General features: G+C 48.2%; 1 protein-coding gene across 1 annotated transcript; it reads left to right on the forward strand.

The window, feature by feature from the left end:
* Positions 1-17: 17 nt before the first annotated feature.
* On the forward strand, positions 18-22790 carry HAUS8 (HAUS augmin like complex subunit 8). The gene is made up of 11 exons (XM_036893343.2): positions 18-239; positions 4588-4652; positions 7573-7640; positions 14926-15007; positions 16996-17088; positions 17200-17297; positions 17886-17951; positions 18025-18183; positions 19491-19632; positions 21454-21595; positions 22375-22790. The coding sequence occupies exons 1-11, from the start codon at positions 211-213 to the stop codon at positions 22571-22573; spliced, it is 1143 nt and encodes a 380-aa protein (XP_036749238.2). The 5' UTR covers positions 18-210; the 3' UTR covers positions 22574-22790.
* Positions 22791-23048: the final 258 nt, after the last annotated feature.

Genomic DNA, 23048 nt, shown 5'->3' on the forward strand with positions numbered 1-23048 from the left:
GTCCCGGCCCCTCCGCCTGCCGCTGGCGGGCGAAACCAAGTGTGAGGGGAGGACAGAGAGGCGCGCACTCAGGAGTTGCCCGTTTCACCCGCACCCAGACACCCCGAGGCCCGCAGCCACACCTCCCGCGGCGCAGCAATATAGCCCGGCCCGGGGCGAGGGGGTGGGACCCGGACTTGAGAAGTGGGCCTTTGAGTTGAAGGCGGGAAAATGGCGGATTCCTCGGGGCGCGGTGCTGGGTGAGTTGAAGCGCTATGGGTCCGGATTTGTGGGTGCTGGCGGGAAGACTTACTATGGCCGAGGGCTGGGCCAGGGAAGGAGCAAAGTTGGGTGCGGGTATCCTCGGGTGAGTCCAGTTCGGACCCCCGAGGATGCGCAGCTGTGGAAGGCGGGAGGAGGCCTCTGCGCATGTTCAGGAACGTGGGCTCAGTTCCCTACCGAAAGAGTTCGAGTCCTCCGTCCGCCGCTTCGATCTTGGGTGATTTCTGGTTAAGTGGCATAACTTATGTGTGTGTGTCTTGGTTTCTTCCCCTGCGAAGCGATGTTGACGACTGTCTTCCTAATGGGTTTCAGCCCCGGGCAAGTTCGCTATGGATTCAGTGTGATCAAAGAAACTGACGACAAAACGTTCTTGGGGTGAAAGGGTTATACCCAACTTTATTTCCAGGTGGCAGGTCAGTCCCAAAAATCCTGTTCACTCAGAACGAGTCAGCATGCAGTAAGCCGGTCTCTGCCTCTGGGCCCCTCTCTCCGCACAGCCGTCCTCAGGGCCTCTGTCCTTGGCGCTGCCACTCTCATTTTATCCACTGTGACACCACTGCTCAACCTACAGTGCTCGGCCCCTCAATGTTAATCTGTCGCTATTACTATGGCCATTTTGTAGTGGACAAGGGTTGGGCCCCTAAAGTATCTCCTTTAGTCTTCCCACTCGCTTTTCCTATGCCTCCCATTTACAAATGAGAGGATAGAGGCTCAGGGAGGTGTGGATAAAATGAGAGTTCCTGTGGCCAGGATTCTCACCTGGCCCTGGCTGACTAGCTCACTGCACACCTGTGGGCAATACATGGCTGTTGACTCTATAAAAGAGCTCCGCCCAGTACTCTGGGCGCGACATGGTGGCAGGGCTTCAAGGCTGCAGGAGAGCAGAGCAGAGGACAGAGGCCCAGAGGATGGCTGTGCAGACAGAGAGGCCCAGAGGCAGAGACCGGCTTGCTGCATAAAGACTCGTTCTGAGTGGATGGGATTCTAGTGACTGACCTGCCACCTGGAAATAAAGGGTATAACCCTTTCACCCCAAGAACGTTTTGCTGTCAATTTCTTTGGTCACATTAAATCCATAGTGAACTTCCCTGGGGCTGAAACCCATTGGCAAGACAGGAGGGAAGGTCATTTGCTAAGGGTCACACAGCAAGAACAAGAACAGAGGTGAGATTCCAGGGCTGTGATTGTTTTATTTACTAGTCGTCTGATGTTTATTGTCCCAGAGCAAATTAAAATTTAACAGACCAACTGAAATCACTTGTCTTTTTTCCATGGCCCCTTGCCTTAAATGTGAGATTGACATTAGCCTATCCGAGGTTGGTGGGGGAGGTGCCTGAGATTGGCACGAGTGTAGTTAACACAACACATGTAGTTAACACAACGCAGGTGTAGACCATTAGGTAGATTCTTGCTCTGCCCATTTCCTCCTCTGAAACTCGCCAAGGGTGACCCATTTAAGCCTTCTGGTCTGGAAAATGAGGATAAAGCAAGTCAATGATTAGGTATTTGTAGGGTTGAGAGGATTCTGTGGGGCCCAGCAAGCATTTGTTAGTTGCCACTCCTGACTGGGCTGGAGCTGCCCCCAACACTGCCTGGGTCTCACCTTGGGTTCCTTGGAGCCTGATAACCAGGAGGTAGCTGCAGTGACCGCAGGAAGGCAGCCACCACTGCTAGAGCCTGTTGTCAGCAGAGGTTACAGCTCTCAGGTCCCTGCCTGGCCCCTCATCCTGCTTCTCCTGCATGGCTGGTCTCTGTCCGTGGCATTGTGCTCTCCCAGACCAGACACCTAGGCAGCATCCCTGACTCTTGAGCACCTACCAGCTGCTTAGTGATTCCCACCTTATGACCCCTCTCTTCTACTACAGGCTTCTTTCTTTATTTTTCTAAATTCAGCTGAAGTGCATATAACATCAAATTAACCATTTTGAAGTGAGAGATTCAGTGGCATGAAGACATTCACAGTGTTGTGCAGCCACCACCTGTACCTCATTCCAGAACACTTTCATCTGCCCAGGAGGAAACCTGTGTCCATTAGCAGTCACTCCCTGCTCTTTTCTGCACCACAACCTGCTTTCTGTCTCTATAGATTTGCCTGTTCTGGACTTTTCATATAAATGGGATCATGCAGCATGTGGCCTTAATGTGTTTGGCTTCTTCCACTCAGGGTAATGTTTTCGAGAGTCAGCCATCATGGTGAATGTCAGTACTTGACTCCTTTTTAGGCCTGAATAATGGTCAGGGTTCATTATTTGTTGATGCGTCCAATCATTTTGTAGCAGCTTTCGGAATTCTCTCTGTTTAGTCCCATGCTCTCGATCACCCATTCCCCATGCTGGGGGCTCTCAGTCCTGACAGTGCTGACATTCTGCGGCCATCCTGTGTGCTATAGGGTGTTGCACAGCATCCCTGGCTCCCACCCACTATACCAATACCACCTCCTCTATTCTGACAATCACACATCTTCAGACATTGCCAAATGTCTCCAGGGGTCAGAATTGCCCTCCAGTGAACACCTCTGAGTTATTTGTCTGACAGGTATTTATCAGGTGCCTCCTAATCTGCCAGGTTGTGGGTGTTATGGACTGAGTATTTGTGTGTCTCCCTCACCCATCCCCACATTCATATGTTGAAGCTCTAACCGTGTGTGGCTGTATTTGGAGATGGGGTCTCTATGGAAGGAATTAAGGTTAAGCGAGGTCATAAAGGTGGGTGCTGATCCAATTGGACTGATGTCCTTATAAGTGACTCCAGAAGGCTTTTCCTGGCCCACCTTGTGCTCACAAGAGGTGACATGAACCCCCAGTGTGAAGGCAGCTACCTACCTTGCCCACACCTTGATCTTGGACTTCCAGCCCCCAAAACTGTGAGAAGTAAAAATCTGTTATTTAAGCCGCCAGCCTCGTGTTTTGTCCTGGCAGCTCAAGCAGATGAATACATAGGCACTGGGGAATGGTGAGGAGCAGACTTGGTCCCTGTCCTTCTAGAACCTGAGGGCCTGTCTATTCCCAGCTGCCAGTGGTCTTCATGAAATACAGCTTTAACAGTGACCCTCTCCTGTTGCCTGTAGCAGGGCTCCACACACAAGAGACTGCAAGCGAAAGCTAGAGCACCCCCCGCCCTTTTGTACAGTGGGCGATCTGAGAGTGTTTTGTATGTTTTTAAGTGGTTGTTAAAATCAAAAGAAGAAAATGGTTGACCCTTGGACAACACAGTTTGAACTCTGTGGGTCCACTTATATGTGATTTTTTTTTTCAATAAAAATATTGGAAAATTTTTTTTGGAGACCTGTGACTATTTGAAAATTTTCTCTAGTTTACTGTAAATACAGTATATGACACAGAACGTTCAAAGCATGTGTTAATTGAATGTTTATGTTATCAATGAGGCTTCCAGTCAATAGTAGGCTATTAGTGGTTAAATTTGGGAGAGTCACAAGTTATACATGGATTTTGGATGCATGGGGGTTTAGTGTCCCGAACCCCTGCATCCATCAAGTGTCAGCTATATTTTGTGACATGTGAAAATTGTATGAAATGGAAATGTCATGGTGGGTAAATAAAGTTGTGTTGCAATATAGTACCACCCCTTTCTATATGGTCCATGGCAGCTTCATGCTACAATGGCAAGATGCTACTTTGAGCATATGGCCCACCAACCTGGAAATTTTTACTCTGCCCTTTTACAGAGAAACTCTGGGCTATAGGAACAGGTCCAAGCCGTTAAGGTGGGAATTTGGAGCCCTGCCAGCCTAGCCTGGTACCCCGTCCTTCTGATTCTGTGTCCTGGTCTGTCTTCTCCAGCTAAGCCGCAGGGCTCATCCATTCTCTTTCTGTTTCCTTCTCTCTCCTGTGCCCCTGGCCTTGCTGACCCCTGTCTCAGAGTGTTCCCCATGTACTTGAGCAAGAGGTGCTTTGTCGCTCCCCCCTCCTGCCCTTCCCTTCTTTGTCTGGGACACTCTCCATGCAGGCCTGACAAGAAAATGATGCCCTACCTTCCCTGGGAAGGAGCTCTGTCTCTTGTTCACTGAGAGTCCCCAGTGGCACACAGTGGGCACACAGGTCCTATGAATTAACCTGAATTCTTCAGTGCTTGGCAAAAACGCTCACTCTGCTTGCTCTGTGCCCTTCTCAGCTCAGGTGTTGGGCTGTGCTATGTTGCCCCAGGTGACCAGGACTGGGGCTCTGTGTCCTTTGTCCTGTCAAGGTGATCTGAGAAATCTCATCTAAGAAATTGCCACCTCATAGAGATCGGTGTGGGCGGTGGGGTGCTGGGACGACTCCTCGCTGGCTTCCCTCAGCTTCTTACCCAACCTTCTCTGTTCCTTAGGAAGCCTTCCTCAGGGGGTCCTGGTGCCCCTTCTGGCGCTAAACCTAAAGAAAGAAGAATACAAGGTGAGCAAAATCGGAATCTACCTTGATTGAGTGAAACAAAAAGTGATTTTTTTCCACCAGTAAGTGCTTGGTGGAATGGAAACCCAGGCTGGAGAAGAGGAGACAGGGCTTGTCTTCCTTCTGGTCGGTCACACCCTGGGGGATTCCCAGTCTGGTCCCCCAGCCCTGCAGCCAGCAGCAGGGTGAGTCATCCAGGGCCGTGGGCCCTTCCACCATGGGGGTTGCCAGCTGTGCCCTGGACTTGCCACTCAGAAGCTGAGGGTGAGGAGAGCATGACCTGAGCTCATTACTGAACATCAGAGTCTCATTTTCCTCCCTGTATGTGTAGGGGTGCCCACGTGTCTGATATCCACTGTGGGCCTGAGATCACTGTTAACAGCCCTCCTTGGCTCTTGGTCATGCCTGATGTGGGCAGTAGACTCGAATCTCATTGGAGCTTAAGCCTTGGACACAGCGAAGTATTTTCTTGAAGTGTGTTGGGGTCAGCATGCATGTCAGAACCTATAGCAGAAACACTTCCAAAGACTGGGGTTTTATACGTTACAGCATTGCTGGGGTTTGTCTATAACATCTGTTACATTTACACATGATCTAGTTCTTGAACACAAATTATACCCTTCATTATGACATTGCTTCCATGGAAATTCCACCACCATTTCCTACAAACAGGTGCTTTCTGATTTTCCAGAAAGCTGAGTCTGCTGTTTGACTGTGCAAGGAACCTGGAACCTCAGATTCTACCTAGATAAGCAAAGCTCTTTGGCTGACAGTGTTAGAAAGACCCAAGGCAGGATTGTCTCCCCTGCTTGGAATTGGGGTGCCCTTCGTCCCTATCCTTCGCAGGATGTTCAGCGGTGGACCCTTCTTTCCCCCGGGCTCTAGGCGTCCCCTGATCATCTGAGCCCACTCACCCCTCAGGCATGACCTTCTGTGCCTGGAGTGATCACCGGCTCTGTGTCCAGCTGCAGGCTCCCCTTTAACACTGGGTGCCCCGCCTTCCCTCTCAGGATTGTGGCTGGGACATGCAGCCACAATCCCCAACAGAAGACGCAAGTCTTGGTAGGACAGTATGGTTAAAATCACAGTCTCTCTCACCCAACCAAACTGTCAAGCCCTGTGACATGGACTATGTCACTCTCCCTGGGTCTTGTCAGTCAAATGGGAGCCCCCTGAGCTTTAGAGGCCCTAGAAGTGTGAAATCATGCAGCTGATGTATGGCTGAGCACCTGGTCCCTGCGCAGTGGTGGAAGGTGGCAGCGAGTAAAACAGACAGAATTTCCCCTCCTTGGGGAGCCTTGGGTCTTTTTTTTGGAAAACACCAAATCTACATGTATATCCACACATAATAATATAACTTTAAGCTGAAATATATCCTGAATAAAAAAGTAATATCTATTGTTTAACAGCTTAAGTAGCAGTTAAATCAAAATGGCACACAGGTGGTGCATCAGATGGAGAAGTAAAGGAATACAGGTTGTGTTGGACAATGGTGGATGCTGTGGACAAAAACAGCAGGACGGGGGTTAGCCTCTGGGTCTGAGGGAGGTGCTGGGCTGAGCAGAGCCGTACAGCAAAGGGGGGTGGCGGTGGTGGGAGCACAGTGAGTGAGGGAGATGGGGGATGACCCGCGGGTCAGGTGGGACCTGAGGTGCCTGGAGGTGCTCAGGCTGCACCAGCTAATAGGCCTGCAGAATGGCCGGTTCTCAGCTGCCAGAGGAGTGGCTGGCTTGGAGAGCAGGATGTTTCAAGGAAGAGTGTGCTGGGTGCCGCTGCTGGCACAGAGGACAGGACGGCCAGCCGGCTTGCTGGAGGTGTTCATTTGGTGTGGTGGCGATCGTGAGCTGGACTTGGTTGGGAATAGGATTCAAGACAGAGAGTGAGGAGCTGCCATTGTCCAGGGGCGCAGGGAAGGGGGATGAGCCAGAGGGGTGGGTGGGGTACAATTAGCAGGCTGGTCCTTGGAGGGAGGAACTGGGGGAACGTGGGGGTGGGATTGCTAAGGCCGTTTTGTTATGTGGTGAGTGCTTGGCTCTGGACCCAGAGCAGGGGGGCGTGTCACCTTACCCTGAGGTGCAGAGGTCCCTGTGGGTGCTGGGGCTGTGGTAGGGCCCTGAGGCTGGGAGGCAGCTTGGATGCCGAGGATAGAGGGTGTCCTAGAGCTGCCTCTGTCTTCCCAGTGAAGCAGGAGAAGGCCACCAGCTGACTGGAGGGAGGGGCCCCACGGGGGGTGGGAGGTGGGAGGGGAGAGGGGACAGCGCGTGAGGGAAGGTCCAGGAGAGGGGTGAGGAGCAGACAGGGGACTGGGTGACCGCGGGCTGCAGTGAGTGTCCCTGGCGGCTGGGAGGGCAGGTGGGGTGCCTCCGTCCATGTCAGTGCCCCTGGCAGGCATGGAGGGGGGCCTGGGGCTGGGCTTTCACCAGGGGATGCGGCTAGGTCTGTGAAGGGCCTTAGTGCAGTGGCTCCAGAGCAGTCCTGAGTTAGGGAGGGGCTGAGAGGACGTGAGAGGCAGGCCCATGTTGGGGAAGGGGTGACTGGGGTCCCGACCACAGGGAGTGAACTGGGGAGGGAGGCAGACGCAGCAGCATTCTGTGGCAGGTCTTTCTTCCTTTCCCCGTCCCACCCTAGTCAACTTCCTGCTCTGGCCTTTGGGAGCACATTCCTTGCCCTTCCTTGATCAGAGTTCCTGGGGATCGCTGTGGTTCTACCCCTAGCCCATGGACTTGTATGTCATAGGTGTCCCATAAATGTTTGTGCATACAGTAGGTATCCCATCCCTGCTCGAGGATGATGGACAGCTCCCCGTCCTCCTGTTGAGCAGAGAGGGCTGATGGCCGAGGGCTAGTGCAGGGGTCCTGGGTGCACGGTGGGTCCTCACATCCTCCCCTCGTAGTTTTGTTAAAAACGAGTGTGTTCCCCACAGGTGGGAGAGTGGTCGCGTCCCGATACCTGCAGTATGAGAAGAAAGCCACTAAGAAGGTGACACATCAGGTATGTTTGAAACGGTTTGGGAGCGGAGTTCTGATGAACTTGGAATTCTGAGAAAAGTCTTGGGAGCTGGGCACAGCCTGGTCCTGAAGGGAACAAGCACATGCTCCCCGGCCGTGGTTGGCATTTTTAAAACACCTGCAGGGTTTAGAGAAAAATGAAGAAAAACGACATGCCTGCTCACCCATTACTATGGAAAGAGTCTAGCGAACTATCTGCTGTTAACAAAACCATTGAAAATGATGGCGTAAAACACATAACAACATGAGAACATGTTTTGTGTGATGTTTAATTAACACAATTAGTAGATTACCCAGTTATGTATTTTGTGGCAGTGTGTGGGTACTGAGAATGTGGTGAAGGTTGTTAGTCTTAATTTCTGCTACTTATCTTTTACTCTGGTCAGGTGGTGAATGTCAGGTTAACAGGGTGACGTAAGATACAGCTTAAAGAGAAAGGATACCTTTGCCCAAATGGATACACTTCTGAGAGAGATCTCTTTTAAAGTGGACTTATATTTTTAGATTAGCTTGCAGTTTTTCCTCAGCAAAATTGAGCAGAAGGTACAGAGAATTCCCATATGCCCCCTGTACCCACACATGCATAGTCACCCCTTTTATCAGCACCCCCCACCAGCATAGTGCATATTTATAACTCATGAACCTGTATGACACACCACCACCCAGAGTCTGTGGTTTACAGTAATGGAAGTGATTTTCAGTAAAGTAGCACAGTCCACACTTCTTAATTTTAATGTTGCCCTGGAAATTTGGTTATAGCACCCCCATGTGTCTGTATGCTGTAGTATTTTAGATTTAAGAACTTACCCATTTTCTTTTTTCCCCCCATCTTTTAAATTAAGGTATAATTTACAAAGAGTAAATGTCAGTCTCTTCTGTGTATATTTTGGTAGGTGTAGACAGATACATCCGGTCATGGACCCACCACGATCAAGGCACAGAATAGTTTGTCACCTCCAGGGTCCCCCTGTGCTCTGACAGAGCCAGCCCCTCCGCACCCCAGGCGGCCATGATCTGTTGCCCGTCCCTGTAACTTTGCCTTTTCAATTTAAAAAGTGTCATTCAGAATGCCGCCTCTTGCACCTGGCTTTTTCTTTCACATAAAGAGCACATTGGTGGTCCTTCTCTGTCATTGTCTGTCACAGATAGTATTGGTTCCTTCAGATGGCTGAAGAATATTCCACTGTATGGAGGGACCACAGTGTGGTCAGCCATTCTCCAGGGAAGTTGGTTTGTTTGCTGTTTTTGGCAATTATGAATAGAACCTCCTTGAACATTCCTGCTCAGGCTTCTGTGTGGACATCTTTTCATTTCTCCCAGGAGGGGAATTGCAAGTATATGTATGACTCTGTAAGACACCGTGCAGCTGTTCTCCAAAGTGGCTGCACCTCTTTGAATTCTGGTCAGCCACACAGGAGAGTTCTGATTAGTACCTTTAGGCACTGAAGCCATTCTAGTGGGTTTGAAGTGGTATCTCATTGTGGTTTTAATTTGTATTTCCATAGCAGCTGATGATATTGAGCGTTTTTAAAATGTGTGTGTTGACCATTCCCATATCTTTCGTGATGTGTCCATTGAAATCTTTTGCCCATCTTTTAATTGGGTTGTTTTCTCATTATTGAGTTTTGAGAATTCTTTCTGTATCCTGGGTACCTGTGTACCCTTCATGGTGATTGGCCAGTATTTTCTCCCAGTGCATAGCTTGTCTTTTCATTCTTTTACGTGTCTTGTGAGGAGTAGAAGTTCTCTATTTTGATGAAGTTAGATTTATCTATTTCTGCTTTTATGGCTTATGCTTCTGGTGTTTAATCTTAGAAATCTTTGCCTAACCCAAGATCATAAAGATTTTCTCTCATGTTTTCTTCTATGAGTATTATAGTTTTAGGTTGTATGTTTAGGTCTGTGACCCATTTTGAATTAATGTTTGTATGTAGTGTGATGATGGAATTGAAGTTCATTTTTAAGTGTATGGATATCCTTTGTTTCAACACCATTTGTTGAAATGACTTTCCTCTGCCCATTGTACTGTCTCATCACCTCTGTGGACAAGGAATTGACCACATAAGTATGCATCATTGCTGGACTCTATTCCTTGTCCTGCATTGTGGAGGGCCAGATGTGATGTCACTCCAGAAGTGACATCACTGGATCCGGGCACCAGGGAGTGATCTCAAGTGAGATCACCGGAAACGGAAGTGACATCATAATGAGCTTGTGTGTATAAGTGGTTCTCAGAAAATAAACTGCGTCTCTTGTCCACCATCCGTTGGCAGTGAACCTCCTGATCCCAGCTTTGATTTCCGTGTCTTTCTTGTATCTTTCTCTGTGTTTTCCTCAAGCTCCTCATCCACTCCCCTCAGGTCCAGCTGGTTTGTGGAGCTGGTCTCCACAGTTAGTGCCCAAACAGGGACCTGAGTGCGGAGTGAAGGGGACCTGAGAAGAGTCAGGTCTCATGTGCAGGGCTGGCACTTTCAGTGAGGAGCGGCTCCCGTTGGGGAATAGACATGCGTCTATAAGGTACGGACTTGGTGAAGTCCTAGAGGTATTACGGGAGTATTAGCATCAGGAATAAAACTTGGGATAACAAGGGTCAAAGGACTGACAGACCCTCAAATTTTTGTTTGTACCTTTAACGCTATTAGCTTTGGGTCTGTCTGGATCAAAAGACCTGTCGCTCTTTGTACTTGGGCTTAAAGCTATGCTTTATGCCCGGGGCAGTAATGTGCGCAGCTGGCAGTTAAAATCTTTTCTTGCTTTTAAGCAGACTTGGCAAGAAGTGGGGCTGCAGTTTAAACAGCACTTCACCCTTCATGGGCCTTGGGTCTTTCCGTGGAAACATTTGCCCTGTGGAATTTAGGGAAAGAAAGTTTGGACTCCTCCCTCCCAGCCTCCCGTTTGCCGGATAAACCTCTTGGAAGAGAGAACGTTGTGGCTGAACAACTTAAGCAGGCGGTGACTGGCTATGAGGCGCTTGTAAAATCCCCGGCCTTAGAGAGTGATGAATCTTTGCCTCCTGAATATGAGCAGAAACTAACCCAGAAGAAACAACAATACTTTCAGAAAGGATCCGGGTCATGGTGGGGGAGGGGGAGTGTAATGAGTACGTGGACCCGCCTAGGACTCCGAGTCAGTGCTCGCTGACCTTGGAAAGCCTAAAATAACCTGATCTCCTGCTCCCTCCCTTTGCAAGTCTACCTCATTCTCTCTAGTAATTGGCAAACTGGGCAGTTAATTTGGCATGCAAGCCCAGCCATAAACTACATAGTAGGCAGAATGAATAACATCTTTAACTTACTTTTTGGCAAACAGACAATAGCTCAATCCATAATTACATCACTTTGCAATTGAATATTAGTAACTAGAAAATCTATCAGTTTTTGTCTGTGTATGTATTCTTTTATGCTGACTGTAGTCATTACATCTCAATCTGTATGTTTGTATGTCTAAATGTGTAAATTAAAAATATTTTTCTACCTCCAGATGGTATTAATAAAAATTAATTTACAGACAAGCACTTGTAAAAATTGGGCATTCTAAAACTTTCAGAAAATCTAATAAAATATATTAAGCATTAATGCTAATTTAACTGAAACGGACGTGTCCTTATAGTTATCAGCTGCCTAAGTTTACTTAAAGTCATTTAAGCTGATGTTGAAAGAAGAGAGGGGGTGTGAACTCAACAGTCCAAGCAGGTTTACTACTGAACCTGAGAGGGCCCCCTCTGTCCTGTCCGGCAGAACAAAGGAAAGAAAAGGGTCTCTAGCAGTCAAGAGGCTTTTTATTTTTTATGGCCAGGGCTTTGGCGGGCTCTTTAAAGGGAGGGATCAGGGGAAAGGTGGGCTTGTGGCTTGCTGACGCGTCCTCTGGAGGATGCTTGTAGCCTAGGGAAGACGACACCGAGGTCTCTCTGAGATGGTGGGTGGGCTTATTCCGACGGCGGTGACGGCGGTACTCAGGTCCGGATTCTATCAGATATTATCTGTTTAATCTTTCAAAAAGATGCTTAAAGAAAGGCTTGAGTTTGTCTAATATTTGGTACAAGTTTTATAAGTAATTTAGCATGGTTGCCAAGAATGAGTAAACAAGTGTAGCAAGTGAACATCTTAATAATAATAGTATATTAATGTATAACATTGTGTATGTCTGCAAACAGCCTAAAAATTTTTGTGGTAACCAAAGTTCTTAGAATTTTGCTAAGTTATATAGACATATTTTATGCTCAGTGAGAAATTGTGCTGTAAGGCACATTTCTAGAAATGATAAAATGTTTATGAATGTATCAATCTGAGGAATGCTGGTGTACAGTTTACAATGGCCTATTTTTCAGTGTTCATTGAAGGTTAAGGTACCTAATGGTTCTAAGTTCTAATTAAAACTACTTAATATAATAAGGAAAACATTTCTGTATGCTAAAGAATGTGTGTCTTGCTAAGAGAAGATAGAAGGAATGGAAAGGCATTGTACTGAGAGTAAAAGGAGGTAACTTGTTCTTAAGTACAGCTGTTCATTGAGTGCTTAAGAAAATAAGATCTTAATATTAAAAGGACTGTAAGCTAAGTGTTGTTAACAACTGGGTAACCTTCTGTATTTGTGTTTAAACCTTTTATTGTCATTCTGGTTAAATAATAAGTATTACTTAATAATAACCTATAATTCTTTTTAGGCAAGTGCCTTAACAACTTTCTTCTGACAGCTTCTCAAAATCAAATTCAAAAAGGGGCTTTTACCTTTAGTTAACTCTGATATTTTCCAGAGGGCCCCTGGAACATATTAGAGGAATTTTTCTCCTCATTAGGGAAAATATTTGGCTAATTTGGCTTATTTATCTAATATATAATTACTTGGAAAACACTGTCAAAGGAATAATGCTAAACTTTATTGAATATTTTGTATTACAGATATTTCCAAATATCCTGTATCAACTGTCTTATAGTAAATTCTCCTCAGATCTTTAACCACTGTAAATTGTAAGTCTTTTGTCATTTATAGTTTATTATTCCTAAACTGATAAAGAACTAGATGCCAGCAGCCGTGCTTATCTGGAAGAGAGGTCAGGTCTGCTATCAAGTCAAACTTTTTCTAAAACCTCACTACCCTGTTGTTTCGGAAAAAATATCTTACATCAAAAAAACTGGCCTGAGTTCCTCAAAATATATTACCTGAGCTGGGACCGTGCCTGCTGGCAAGGGATCCCTAAAGCAGGGACTGGGCATGGAGGCCGCAGAGGCATAAGCAGCCAAGGAGATGAAAACTGCCACCGCCTCTCTCTCACCCCCATGCCTCACATCGCCCTGATTGGCCCCGGAGGCGGCCGGCTAGCCAGAGACGGGTAAGATTCCTCAGGGGAGGAGCAGCCCAAGACAGGCACAGTCGCAGGGGGGCCATCAGGAGAGAACTTGGGGCCTGACAGGTGAGGCACAGATCCTCCCCCCCTGCCGACTCTGCAGAGGCCTGCATTTTCACCATTTCTGAGCAAAGTCTCCTCCTCCCATGATTGCGTTGCTGCCCAGGTTTGGTTCTCAGGTTGAGAACCAGGCGGTGACATAACCCCATTTTTCTCTTTCACTAAGGGAACTTAAGGGAAGGGCTATATGAAAAATGGGATATTTAAGGGAAGACTTTCTATAATCTCTATTATGTCTACTACCTTTATCACGTTCATTTTTAATAAAGTAAAAAGGGGGAGATGTGGAGGGCCAGATGTGATGTCACCCTGGAAGTGACATCTCGGGATCTGGGCACCAGGGAGTGATATCACCAGAAGTGAGATCACCGGAAACGGAAATGACGTCATTATGAGCTTGTGTATGTAAGTGGTGCTCAGAAAATAAACTGTGTCACTTGTCCGCCATCCGTGGGCAGTGAACCTCCTGATCCCAGCTTTGATTTCCGTGTCTTGTATCTTTCTCTGTGTTTTCCTCAAGCTCCTCATCCACTCTTCTCAGTTTCAGCTGGTTTGTGGAGCTGGTCTCCTCACTATGTGTCCATCTTTAGGCCTGTTCAACTCTGCCAAGATTACTGTAGTTTTGTAGTAAGTCTTGAAATCAGGTAGTGTTAATTTAACTCCTCTGTTCTTTTCCAAAACTGGCTATTCTAGTTTCTGTGCCCTTGCATTATTAAGTCTGAGATTTAGCTTGCCATTTTCTGCCTACACTTCTGCAGGGCTTTTGATAATATTGAATCAGTGCATCAGTTTAGGGAGAATAACATCCTAAAAACACCACAAAGTCTTTCAATTCAGGAACATGGTATATACGTTTTCATTTATTTGGTCTTCCTGGATTTCTTTCATCAATGTCTTGACCTTACTGTGTTTTCTTAGGTTTACACCTAAGTATTTGATGTTTTTTAGTGCTGTTATACATGGTACTGTCTTTTTTTTTTTTTGATGAGTCTTATTTCTTGAGATAAAACTGACACATAACATTCATTTCAGGTTACAACAATGATTCAATATTTATATATATATTGCAAAATGATCAATACAGGAAGTCTTGTTAGCTCCATTGTTACCACACACGGTTACAAAATTATTTTCTTTGCTGAGAACTTTTACATAGTATGGTCTTTTAATTCTAATTTCCAGAGTTATTCATTGCTAGAAATACAATCTTTATATATATTGACCTTGTTATCCTGCAGTCTTGCTAACCTTACTTTATTATCTTTAGTAGCATTTTTTAATGTTTGGGAATTTTCTATGTGGTGAGTCATATCTGCAAGAAGAAAGTTTTATTCCATGCTTTCCAACTGGGTACCTTTTATCTCTTATTCTAAGATCTCCAGTAGGAGGTTGAATAGGAGTGGTGTGTGTACACTGAAATATTCTCACTCTTTACAGGGTTTTCTTTCTGCTTTTATGTTATTGTAATGGCTTGCTAGGTCGGTGTGTTGCTTGCTTTTTTGTAAGTTTTGAAGTCCAATACCTGTACAAAAATTTTGTTTTTCCTGACAACGAAAGTAATATGTTCCCTCTATAAAATTTACAGATACTAAAAAGTATACAGAAAGTCAGTCACCTGTAATCTGCCATGTCAGAGATAATAAACAGCAAACATTTTTGTGACTTCCTATGTTCTAGGCATGTAAGGGTATCCTTTTTGGCAAAATGAGTTCATCCTATATAGACATGATTCGCTGTCAGAACTCCTTAAGTCTATCCTGTCCCTCAAAGTAAGAGTAGTTGCAAACTACATAGACCACAAAGGAGCCCCCTTCTTGTGAAGGGGGCTGTCTTATCTCCTGAATGTCACATGTTTCCCTAACAGTTTCCTGCAACAGACGAGTTAAAGACCAGTGAGAAGGTGCCTGAAGTTGGAAGGAAAGCCAGCCTGCTCCAGAAGAGCAAAGGTACGTAAAGATGGAGGGAAGGTGCAGAACAGCTCTGAAGCTTGGGAAGTGTTGAGCGTGGTGGTGAATTTTTTTTTCAAGTATGCTAAGTTAAAACTGCCTCTTTTCATTCAGAAGAATGAGGTAGGCAAAGAGCCTCAGTGTAAGGATGGATTTGGAGCACGTGGTAGGCTGAAGGCGGATGGCAGAGGGACTGGGGGCACTCCTGTGCTGCCTTTGTGGCACCAGAGAAGAGCCCCATGGCCGTCACGGTGCTCCCTTACGGCACCAGTTCCTTGATCATGTGCTGGTTCCCGGCTAGAGATCTGAGAGCAGGCATCATCGGCAGGAGGCCTCCTCTCCCTGCCTCTCAACCACCTGGGGTCGGGTCTTCATTGTAATGATCTCGTATATCTGTTAGAAGCTGTCACCAAAGTGATGGGAAAAGCTTTTGGTGTTTCTGATTGTATACATATTATTCATTATAGAAAAATGGAAAATGTTGACCAGGAGGGCAGAAGCTCACTCATGATCTGCCACTTGGACCGCTGCTAGTGCTGTGTTGGGTGTTGAGTCCTAGTCAGTGTGCTCATTCTTTAAATCTGGGAAGGGTCATCCAGTGACAGACCAGATAGTGTCTGTCACAAAGACTTACCTCCGCTGTTTGCAACATGAAGGCAGCCACAGACCATATGTGCACAAAGGAACATGTCTGTGTCCCAATAAAACTTTATTTACAAACATAGGGGTTCAGATTTGGCTTTCAAGCGAGTTTGCTGAGTCTGGTTTAAATGTTTGTCAGAATGTGTGCTGCTTCTTGACCCAGGCATGACTGAGAAGCAGGCATGTGGAGGCAGAGCTGGCCTTCTAGTCTTTTCTCATGCACTTGGTTGAGGACCATACATGAGGCTGGGAAATCTGTGGCCAGAGGGGTCAGAAACTGGGCCTGTGACATCTTCACATCAGGTTTCTCACCTGGAGGTGACTCAGACTTGGTAATTTCTAGAGACATTTCTGATTGTCATGACTTGGGGTGGTGCTATTGGCATTAGGTGCGTGGAGGCCAGGGATGCTGCAGGTCCGTACTGTGCAGTGCACAACGTGGCTGCACAACAAAGAACTATCAGGCTGCAAATGTCAATTGTGCCAAGGTTGAGAAACTGTAATTTAAGCATACGTATGATTATTTAGAGGTACTGTTTGTTTGAATTCTGCTGTGTGGTATTATAGGAAATAATTTTTCTTTATCTTCCTCACCTTAAAATGACTTTTCTTAATGGAAATGCCATACATGCAGATGGCAAAACATTTAACCAGTGCAAAAGCAATAGCAATAAAAGATGGAGTCACCGTCTCCCATCTCAGGAGGCAGCTGCTGTTGATAGATTTTTGTTTATCCACCTAGAACTTCTTAAGAATTTGAGCACAAATGGTCCCGTGCCCTGCACATTATTGTGGGTTATTGTGGGCTTGCTCTTTTTGAATTTGTTTTCTCAGCTGTGTAGTTATTCATGAAATAGATTTCTGTCAAGTTCCTAACATGGCAGAGTGTATTTTGCATACCATCTGTTAATTTTACAATCCTCTGGAGCCCTTAATGGAAGCATGCAGTATATCAATGCCCACTTTAGATGTTACAATGCATAATATCACATTTTTAAATAGAGACTAAAAGATGAGGGGAGGCTTAGGGAAGACGAACAGTCCAGAAGCTGCTGGAGAAAGAGGAGAAGGGGCAGAGGAGAGAACAGGCACATGGCCTGGGTCAGACTCTCCTATCCCAATCACAGCATCTTTCAGTTCTGAAGATGCTTCTCTTTTCTAATGTACTCGAATTGATACCTGGAAATTTGAGAAGCCCTTTTAGCCTTCTCTAGTGCTGTCTCGGAGGAAGCTAAATTTTTGGAAGCCAAGTTGGTATGGTACAAAAAAGCCGCCTGCCGCCTGGCTTTGATGTGGGAGTACTTGCAGACTGTACTGACCTCTGGGGGTTCTCACTGGGCCCACAGATAGTAGTGGAGTCAGCAAAGGTAACCTGCAGTCCACGTTGCTGGAAGGGCATGGTGCTGCCCCGCCTGATCTGGATCTCTCGGCCATCAGTGGTAAGCCATTCCTCTTGGCCCTTCTTTTCCTTCATGGGGGTTGTCGTGCATCTCAGCATGCTTCCAAAGGATGCTCTCTTCTCATCTTAAAGATGCTTTTCTTGATGTTAGACAAAAGCATGATTAGAAAACCTCCACAATTACATAAAAGGATGTCACAGAAAACGGAGTCATCATCATCATTTTCTGCCTCGTGCAAAAGGAGCCTGGTAAGTGAGATGAAGAGGAAACTGCTAGTGACGGGTAAATCTGATGAAGCTCCTGCTCAATGCCAGATGCCACGCAAGGCCCTGGGGCTCCAAAAGGGCATGAGCCAGTCCTGCATTTCAGAACAAACTTGAGACCACACGTGTTCTTGGAATATTCATACAATTTAGGTTTCCTCATGTACACGTGCAGCAGTAGATACAAATGAAAGACTATGTGAAAAATGGGATTTGGGGCCTTGTTCGCTGAAGCCATGGTAGAGAGGGTGCCAGGCCTTGTCTTCCAGCGGAAGGACAGCCAGGCTGTGGTCTCACTGGGGCTGGAGACCTGAGTCCGGCCACTGAGCAGGCGTGCACCCTCCAGCTGGTGCTTGACTGTCCAGCCACTGGGAGGCGGGCAGACCATCCTCTTCCTTCTCACAGAGTGCCTGAAAAGATTAAACAGAAAATCAGAGTGGGTTGAAATACAGTATAGAGAATTATCATTAAATAAAGTACACATGAACAAATGAGGTTTCTACCCCTTCTGAGGAGAGAGCTGGATTGACACCAGTTCATTGGCAACTCAAAGCATCTCTTTCTCTCTGTAAGGATCTGTCTGAATCGATGGAAATGATGGAATCCCAAACGGTGCTCCTGACTCTGCTCACCGTGAAGGTGAGAGCAGCTCGTGCGCAGCGTTCGGAGGTGGAGCCCCCGCGGGTCTGAGCTCCTGTCTTCCACTCCCCAGATGGAGAAGGGCCTGGCTTCTTTTGAAGAAAAGGCAGAAAGGGATTTACTAATGATGTGCAAAGAGAGGGAGAAACTGCAGAGAACAGCCTACGAGCTGAAGCGCAGACTTCTCCTCTGTCGGAGGACGTGGCAGCTGGAGGGCATCCTGGACTCACAGGTCAGTTGTGACCGTGGTCTCCTGGCTGCGTGGTGCTGGCAAGGCCATCCTGCCAGGCAGGTTGAAGTGCTCACGGTGGGTGTCTCTGCTTGCCTGGCTCTAACTCTGGTTGGCTTTTGCCACTTTTGGCTGTTGGTGTGTGACAGCTTATAAGTAGACGAGGCCGTAATGTCATGTACTAACCAGTGAGAGGGATCTGTCCATTCAAAACACACGTGTGCATACTCGTCAGGCCATGTGGCCCTGTTCCGGTGAAGCCGAGACGCGCTCTGGGCCTCCCTGGGGGGCCAGGGTGCTAGTGGGAGGCACTGTCATGGGGCTGTTGGCTCAGTGCCCTGACAGGTGTCCACACTGGGGAAGGTAATGGAGAAAATCCCTGGGACCTGGAGAGGGCTGCCTGGCGGGTGGGGCCCCTCACCCAGTATGTGTGCGTCCAGGAGCTGCTGTCAGAGTCCCACAGACAGAGCGGCTTGGACAGCGGACACTTACTCTCCCAGTGCTGGAAGTTGGAGATGGAGCTGTTGGCGGGGTTGGTGCCTCATGAGGGCTGTGAGGGAAGGATGGGCCCTGGGCCTCTCTCCTTGGCTTGTAGATGCCGTGTCCCCTCATGTCTGTTCGCTTGGCATCCTCTCTGGGTGTGTCTGTCTCCCAATTTCCCCATTTCATAAGGACACCAGTCATGGATCAGGGCCCACCCCAGTGACCCCACCTTAACTCCATTACCTCTCTAAAGGCCCTGTCTCCAAGTCAGGCCACATTCTGAGGTGCTGGGGGTTGGGACGTGAACAGAGGAATTTGCAAGGACACAGTTCCTCCTGTAATACATAGTATGTGTGTGTGGGCATGTGCTGAAGCCAGGCCCTGGGTTGAGAACTGGGTTCCCTCGTGGAACTCAACAGTAGAAGGAAATGAAAAGACAGGTAAACAAATGAATCTTACAAATCCCTATGAGGACCCTGATGTGGGTTGCTGGAGATGGTGTCTCAGGGGCCAGGCGTCTCAGTTCAGTGCTTCCAAGCAGGAGGGTCTAGCCTTCCTAGGGCCACTGTGATGCCAATTGAGGGCCCAGCCCAGGAAGGTGCTGGAAGGTGTGTTCATGGTGGGGAGGCCTGGGCCACCTTGTTATGAGCTGGGCCATCTCGGTGTCCAGGAGTGAGGGGCAAGCTCACTGTACCCTGGAAGCTTCCTGGAGGATCCCTAAGGAGACCCTTGATGAACAGGGCTCTGCTTACTGTATGCGCTGTGAAACTTCCCTGGGTAGAGGCTGCAGGATTGTATCTTATTGACCTCTTTCCTGCTGCCTACAGATCGAGATGCTCTTGCCCTGCGTGGCCGTGGCCGAATGCTTTAAGGAGCAGTACAGGACGTTTGCAACAGCGCTGGATGCCACGAGGCATGAACTTCCGGTGAGATCGGTCCACCTGGGTGCAGACGGGCAGCAGTTCTTAGGTAGGAAATGGGGTGTCTGCCAGGCAGGGGGCAGGATGAATGGCAAGTGTGGTTGGTGCTTCCTGTGTGCTGAGCACCCTATCCCTTCGTGTTCTGTCACAGGCGCCTGAAGGGGTTGGCACATCCTCCATTGAATGGCAGACGATGCAGTGGGCTGGCTGCAGTTTGTCCAGGGTCCATGAGGACTAGGCTGGGATTCAGTCATTGCCCCCCACTCCCACCAGTGATTTCCCAACACTGGAAGGCTTTCTGGGGAGCAGCCTGCAGTGCCCCAGCTTTGGGGGACTCTTCAAAGGTGCCTCGGTGGCTGGAGAGTGATCGGGCTGCTGACCCCCACCCCCACCCCGTCCTGCCTTCTAAGCAGAGCTGCGGGGGTCCCTTTCCTGAATAGGATCCCCAGCTGATCTTTCACTTGAAGGAGTTGGCAATTGTGAAGAGTGCTCAATCTTAAGTTTTCCTTGAGAACGAGCATCTTCTCAAAGCAAGTCTCAGCTTCCCATAAGTTTGGTTATTTCTAAGGAGAGCCGTCTGAGTATATTTTGTTCGAGGCTGTTGTAGTAAGAGAGCTCCACTTAAAGTCTTGTAGCCTTTCTCTCCAGAACTTTCCACAAACGCAGTTTGAGATCACAAAGTGTGTTGCAGTATTGGTATTCTCACACAGACAATTTTTAATAAAATTGGGCCTTTTCCAATGTGAGACAGTACATGTATGACATAGGATCTTGAGAAATGGGCCTCATCAAACGAGTATCTGTGTCTGGGTTACCAGCTTTGTAATTGTTGCAGTCAGCTGCACATCTAACTCCTGGACCTGCACCTCAGACCAGTTCCTTAGGCAGTTGGCAGGAGTTGGGATTGGATGTGGTGAGTGGCCTGGGACCGCTGTAACAAAGGGCCACAAACCAGGGGGCTTAAAACAACAAAAATGTATTCCCTCCCAGTTCAGGAGCCCAGGAGCCCAAGACTAAGGTGTCTGCAGGACTTGGCCCTCCTAGAGGCTCTAGGGGAGAATCTGTCCATGCCTCTCTCCTGGCTTCTGGTGTCACCTGCAGTCCTTGGCCTCCCTTGGCATGTGGCTGCATGGCTCCCGTCTCTGCCTCTGTCTTCACAAGGCCTTGTCCTTGGGTGCTTCTGCTGTCCAAATTCCCCTCTTCTTAGGAGGACCCCAGTTACTAGATTAGGCCCCACCCTGTGACCTTGTTCTAACTCACATCCGTGAAGCTCCTGTTTACAGTAAAGTCACCTTCACAGGTGCCTGAGGTTAGGACCTGACCATTTCTTTTTGGGATGACACAATTCAGACCCCACCAAGGGTCCACAGGGTGTGTGTTTGTAAGAACCCTTATAAGGCTTCCCAAATGTTGTCTGTACAGCTGTGACACCTAGACATGTATAGGTGCTCCATGTGCCTGAAGTGGAGAGACGCTGGTTTCCTTAGAGTGGGGGGGGGTGGGGGGTGGAACACAGGTGTGGTTGCAGGTGGCTCTCTGCTGCGGTGGGTGGTGCCCAGACTCTGGGGTCAGGGAGTGGGAGCCACAGGCTTGTTTTTAAGTTGCTCGGAGCACAGGCATTCTTTCCCTTTTGCATTCATTTCTGTTGAGGACAGCAGAGCGTCATTCCAGGTCTGTTCTGGGCCCAGGCCCACTGTGATCTCAGGCAAAGGGGCACAGAGGCAGCACCGGCGCACAGATGTCTTCCTGGCCCTTCCTGCCTTTGGGTTCATGACTGCAGCATAACATTCCAGTGAAACAAGACAAGTCTAGTCCCCCCGCCAGCTTGTCCCATACTTGAAACCCCTGGTGACAACCCCTTTCCCTCCAGACCATTTGCAGCGGGAATTGACTACCACACGCCATCTGCTGGGAGAACTAGGGATCAGCAGCTCAGAAGAAAACAGGAAAGCCCTGGACCTGCTGGAGGAACTCAAGGAAGTGGCCCAAAAGAAGGATCTGGAACTCCAAAGGTATTTCGGAAAATAATTAAGAAAAAGATACTCCCCCATGCCACATGGTCGGCAGGTGGAGATGGGCCTCTGGCGGCTCCCTGGCTGGAGCAGCGCGCTGTGCTCTGGAGGGCAGACAGCCCTGGCGTCCGCAGGGGGCCACGGAGGCCGGAAGAGGGAATGGTCAACGTGCCTTCAACCCAGTTCTGCCATCCACAGGAAAGATGTGGGGCTTTCCTCCACATCTCCCAAACAAGGGAATCCTGTTTTCTTCTTCTCTGCAATGCTTAATATACTTCCTGAGGTGCCTAAAACATTTGAAAGGGGCTCCTAAGAAAATGGCTGCCACCTACTCTGGCGCTTCCTTCTGTACATGCCCTTGGGTGAAATCAGGGCACACCAAGGGGCTCTAGATTGCAGGGGTCATAGGTTCATGGGGCCAGACCTGCTCTGTCAGTACTTACTTCCCCAGTGCCATTTATGTTATGGGAGGGCTGACATGCTACCCCCTTGCCGGCTCTGTCACCCATTCTTAGTTTGGGTCCTGACATGGCGGCCCTGAATACTTTTTAAACAAATGGATCTTTTCTCTCCCCACTGCCTGGTCCTACTCTTGCAGGCCTCCTTGTCTGAGGTTCTGTTCAGACAGAACTTATGTACCCATACTTTTCCCGTGAGCACACAGGAGGGTTGGCCTGAAGCCCCCTCCCATGTTGCAGCTGCAAAGGCAAAATGCTCAGGCTTCGTCCCACTCTCAGCACAGAGGGGGGCAAGGCCTCATCACCCTGTCATTTCCGCAGGTGCCTGGCCCAGGTGCAGGAACTCTCCGCCGAGGCAAGTAAAGAGGCAGCCTTAATCAACCAGGAGGTCTGGGAAGAAGCCCAGGGCCCTACATTACCCAGCCAGTGGTATTTCAATCAAGAAGGTGCTGCCAGGGAAGCTTCAGGAGCAGTTGGGGGTGAACTTCCCTCCTGCACCGATGAGCCAGATGCACCATGAATCCACATGCAGGCTGTGTCCCCACCCTAAGAGGGGAGCTTCCTGCAAACCATGGAAGAAGACACATCCTATGTCCTTGTTCAGGGCACCTGTGTGCCATAGTGTGTGTATGTGAGATTCTGGAAACTCAAGCACTTTAGACACTCAGTTTAGCAGCATAGCTATTTGTGTATGATAATCTCACTTGATACTTAAAAAATAAAACTTTTGCAGTTGAGCCCTGGTTTCTATGTAAGGGAGCAATAGAAGGTGTGTGTTGTCTCAAGGTCTTCCGAACAGCTGGTCCCAAGCTTCGGGACCTTGGAAACATTATGGATGCAGTCGACCCTTGAACAACATGGGGGCTAGGGGTACCGACCCCCACATAGTCCAAAATCCACGTAGAACTCTTGTCTCCCTGGAAGCTTTACCAATAGCCTGTGGATGACTGGAAGCCTTACCAAGAACTTAAACAGGTGATTAACACATACTTGGT

This window comes from Manis pentadactyla, chromosome 12 (assembly GCF_030020395.1).
Source record: "Manis pentadactyla isolate mManPen7 chromosome 12, mManPen7.hap1, whole genome shotgun sequence".
Lineage (NCBI taxonomy): Eukaryota > Metazoa > Chordata > Mammalia > Pholidota > Manidae > Manis > Manis pentadactyla.

Excerpts from the sequence above, each read along its gene's own strand:
- HAUS8 (XM_036893343.2), top strand. The coding sequence starts at position 211 with ATGGCGGATTCCTCGGGGCGCGGTGCTGG. Across the intron at positions 240-4,587 it reads TCCTCGGGGCGCGGTGCTGG|GAAGCCTTCCTCAGGGGGTC; the intron begins GTGAGTTGAAGC and ends TCTGTTCCTTAG. Across the intron at positions 18,184-19,490 it reads AGGGCATCCTGGACTCACAG|ATCGAGATGCTCTTGCCCTG; the intron begins GTCAGTTGTGAC and ends TGCTGCCTACAG.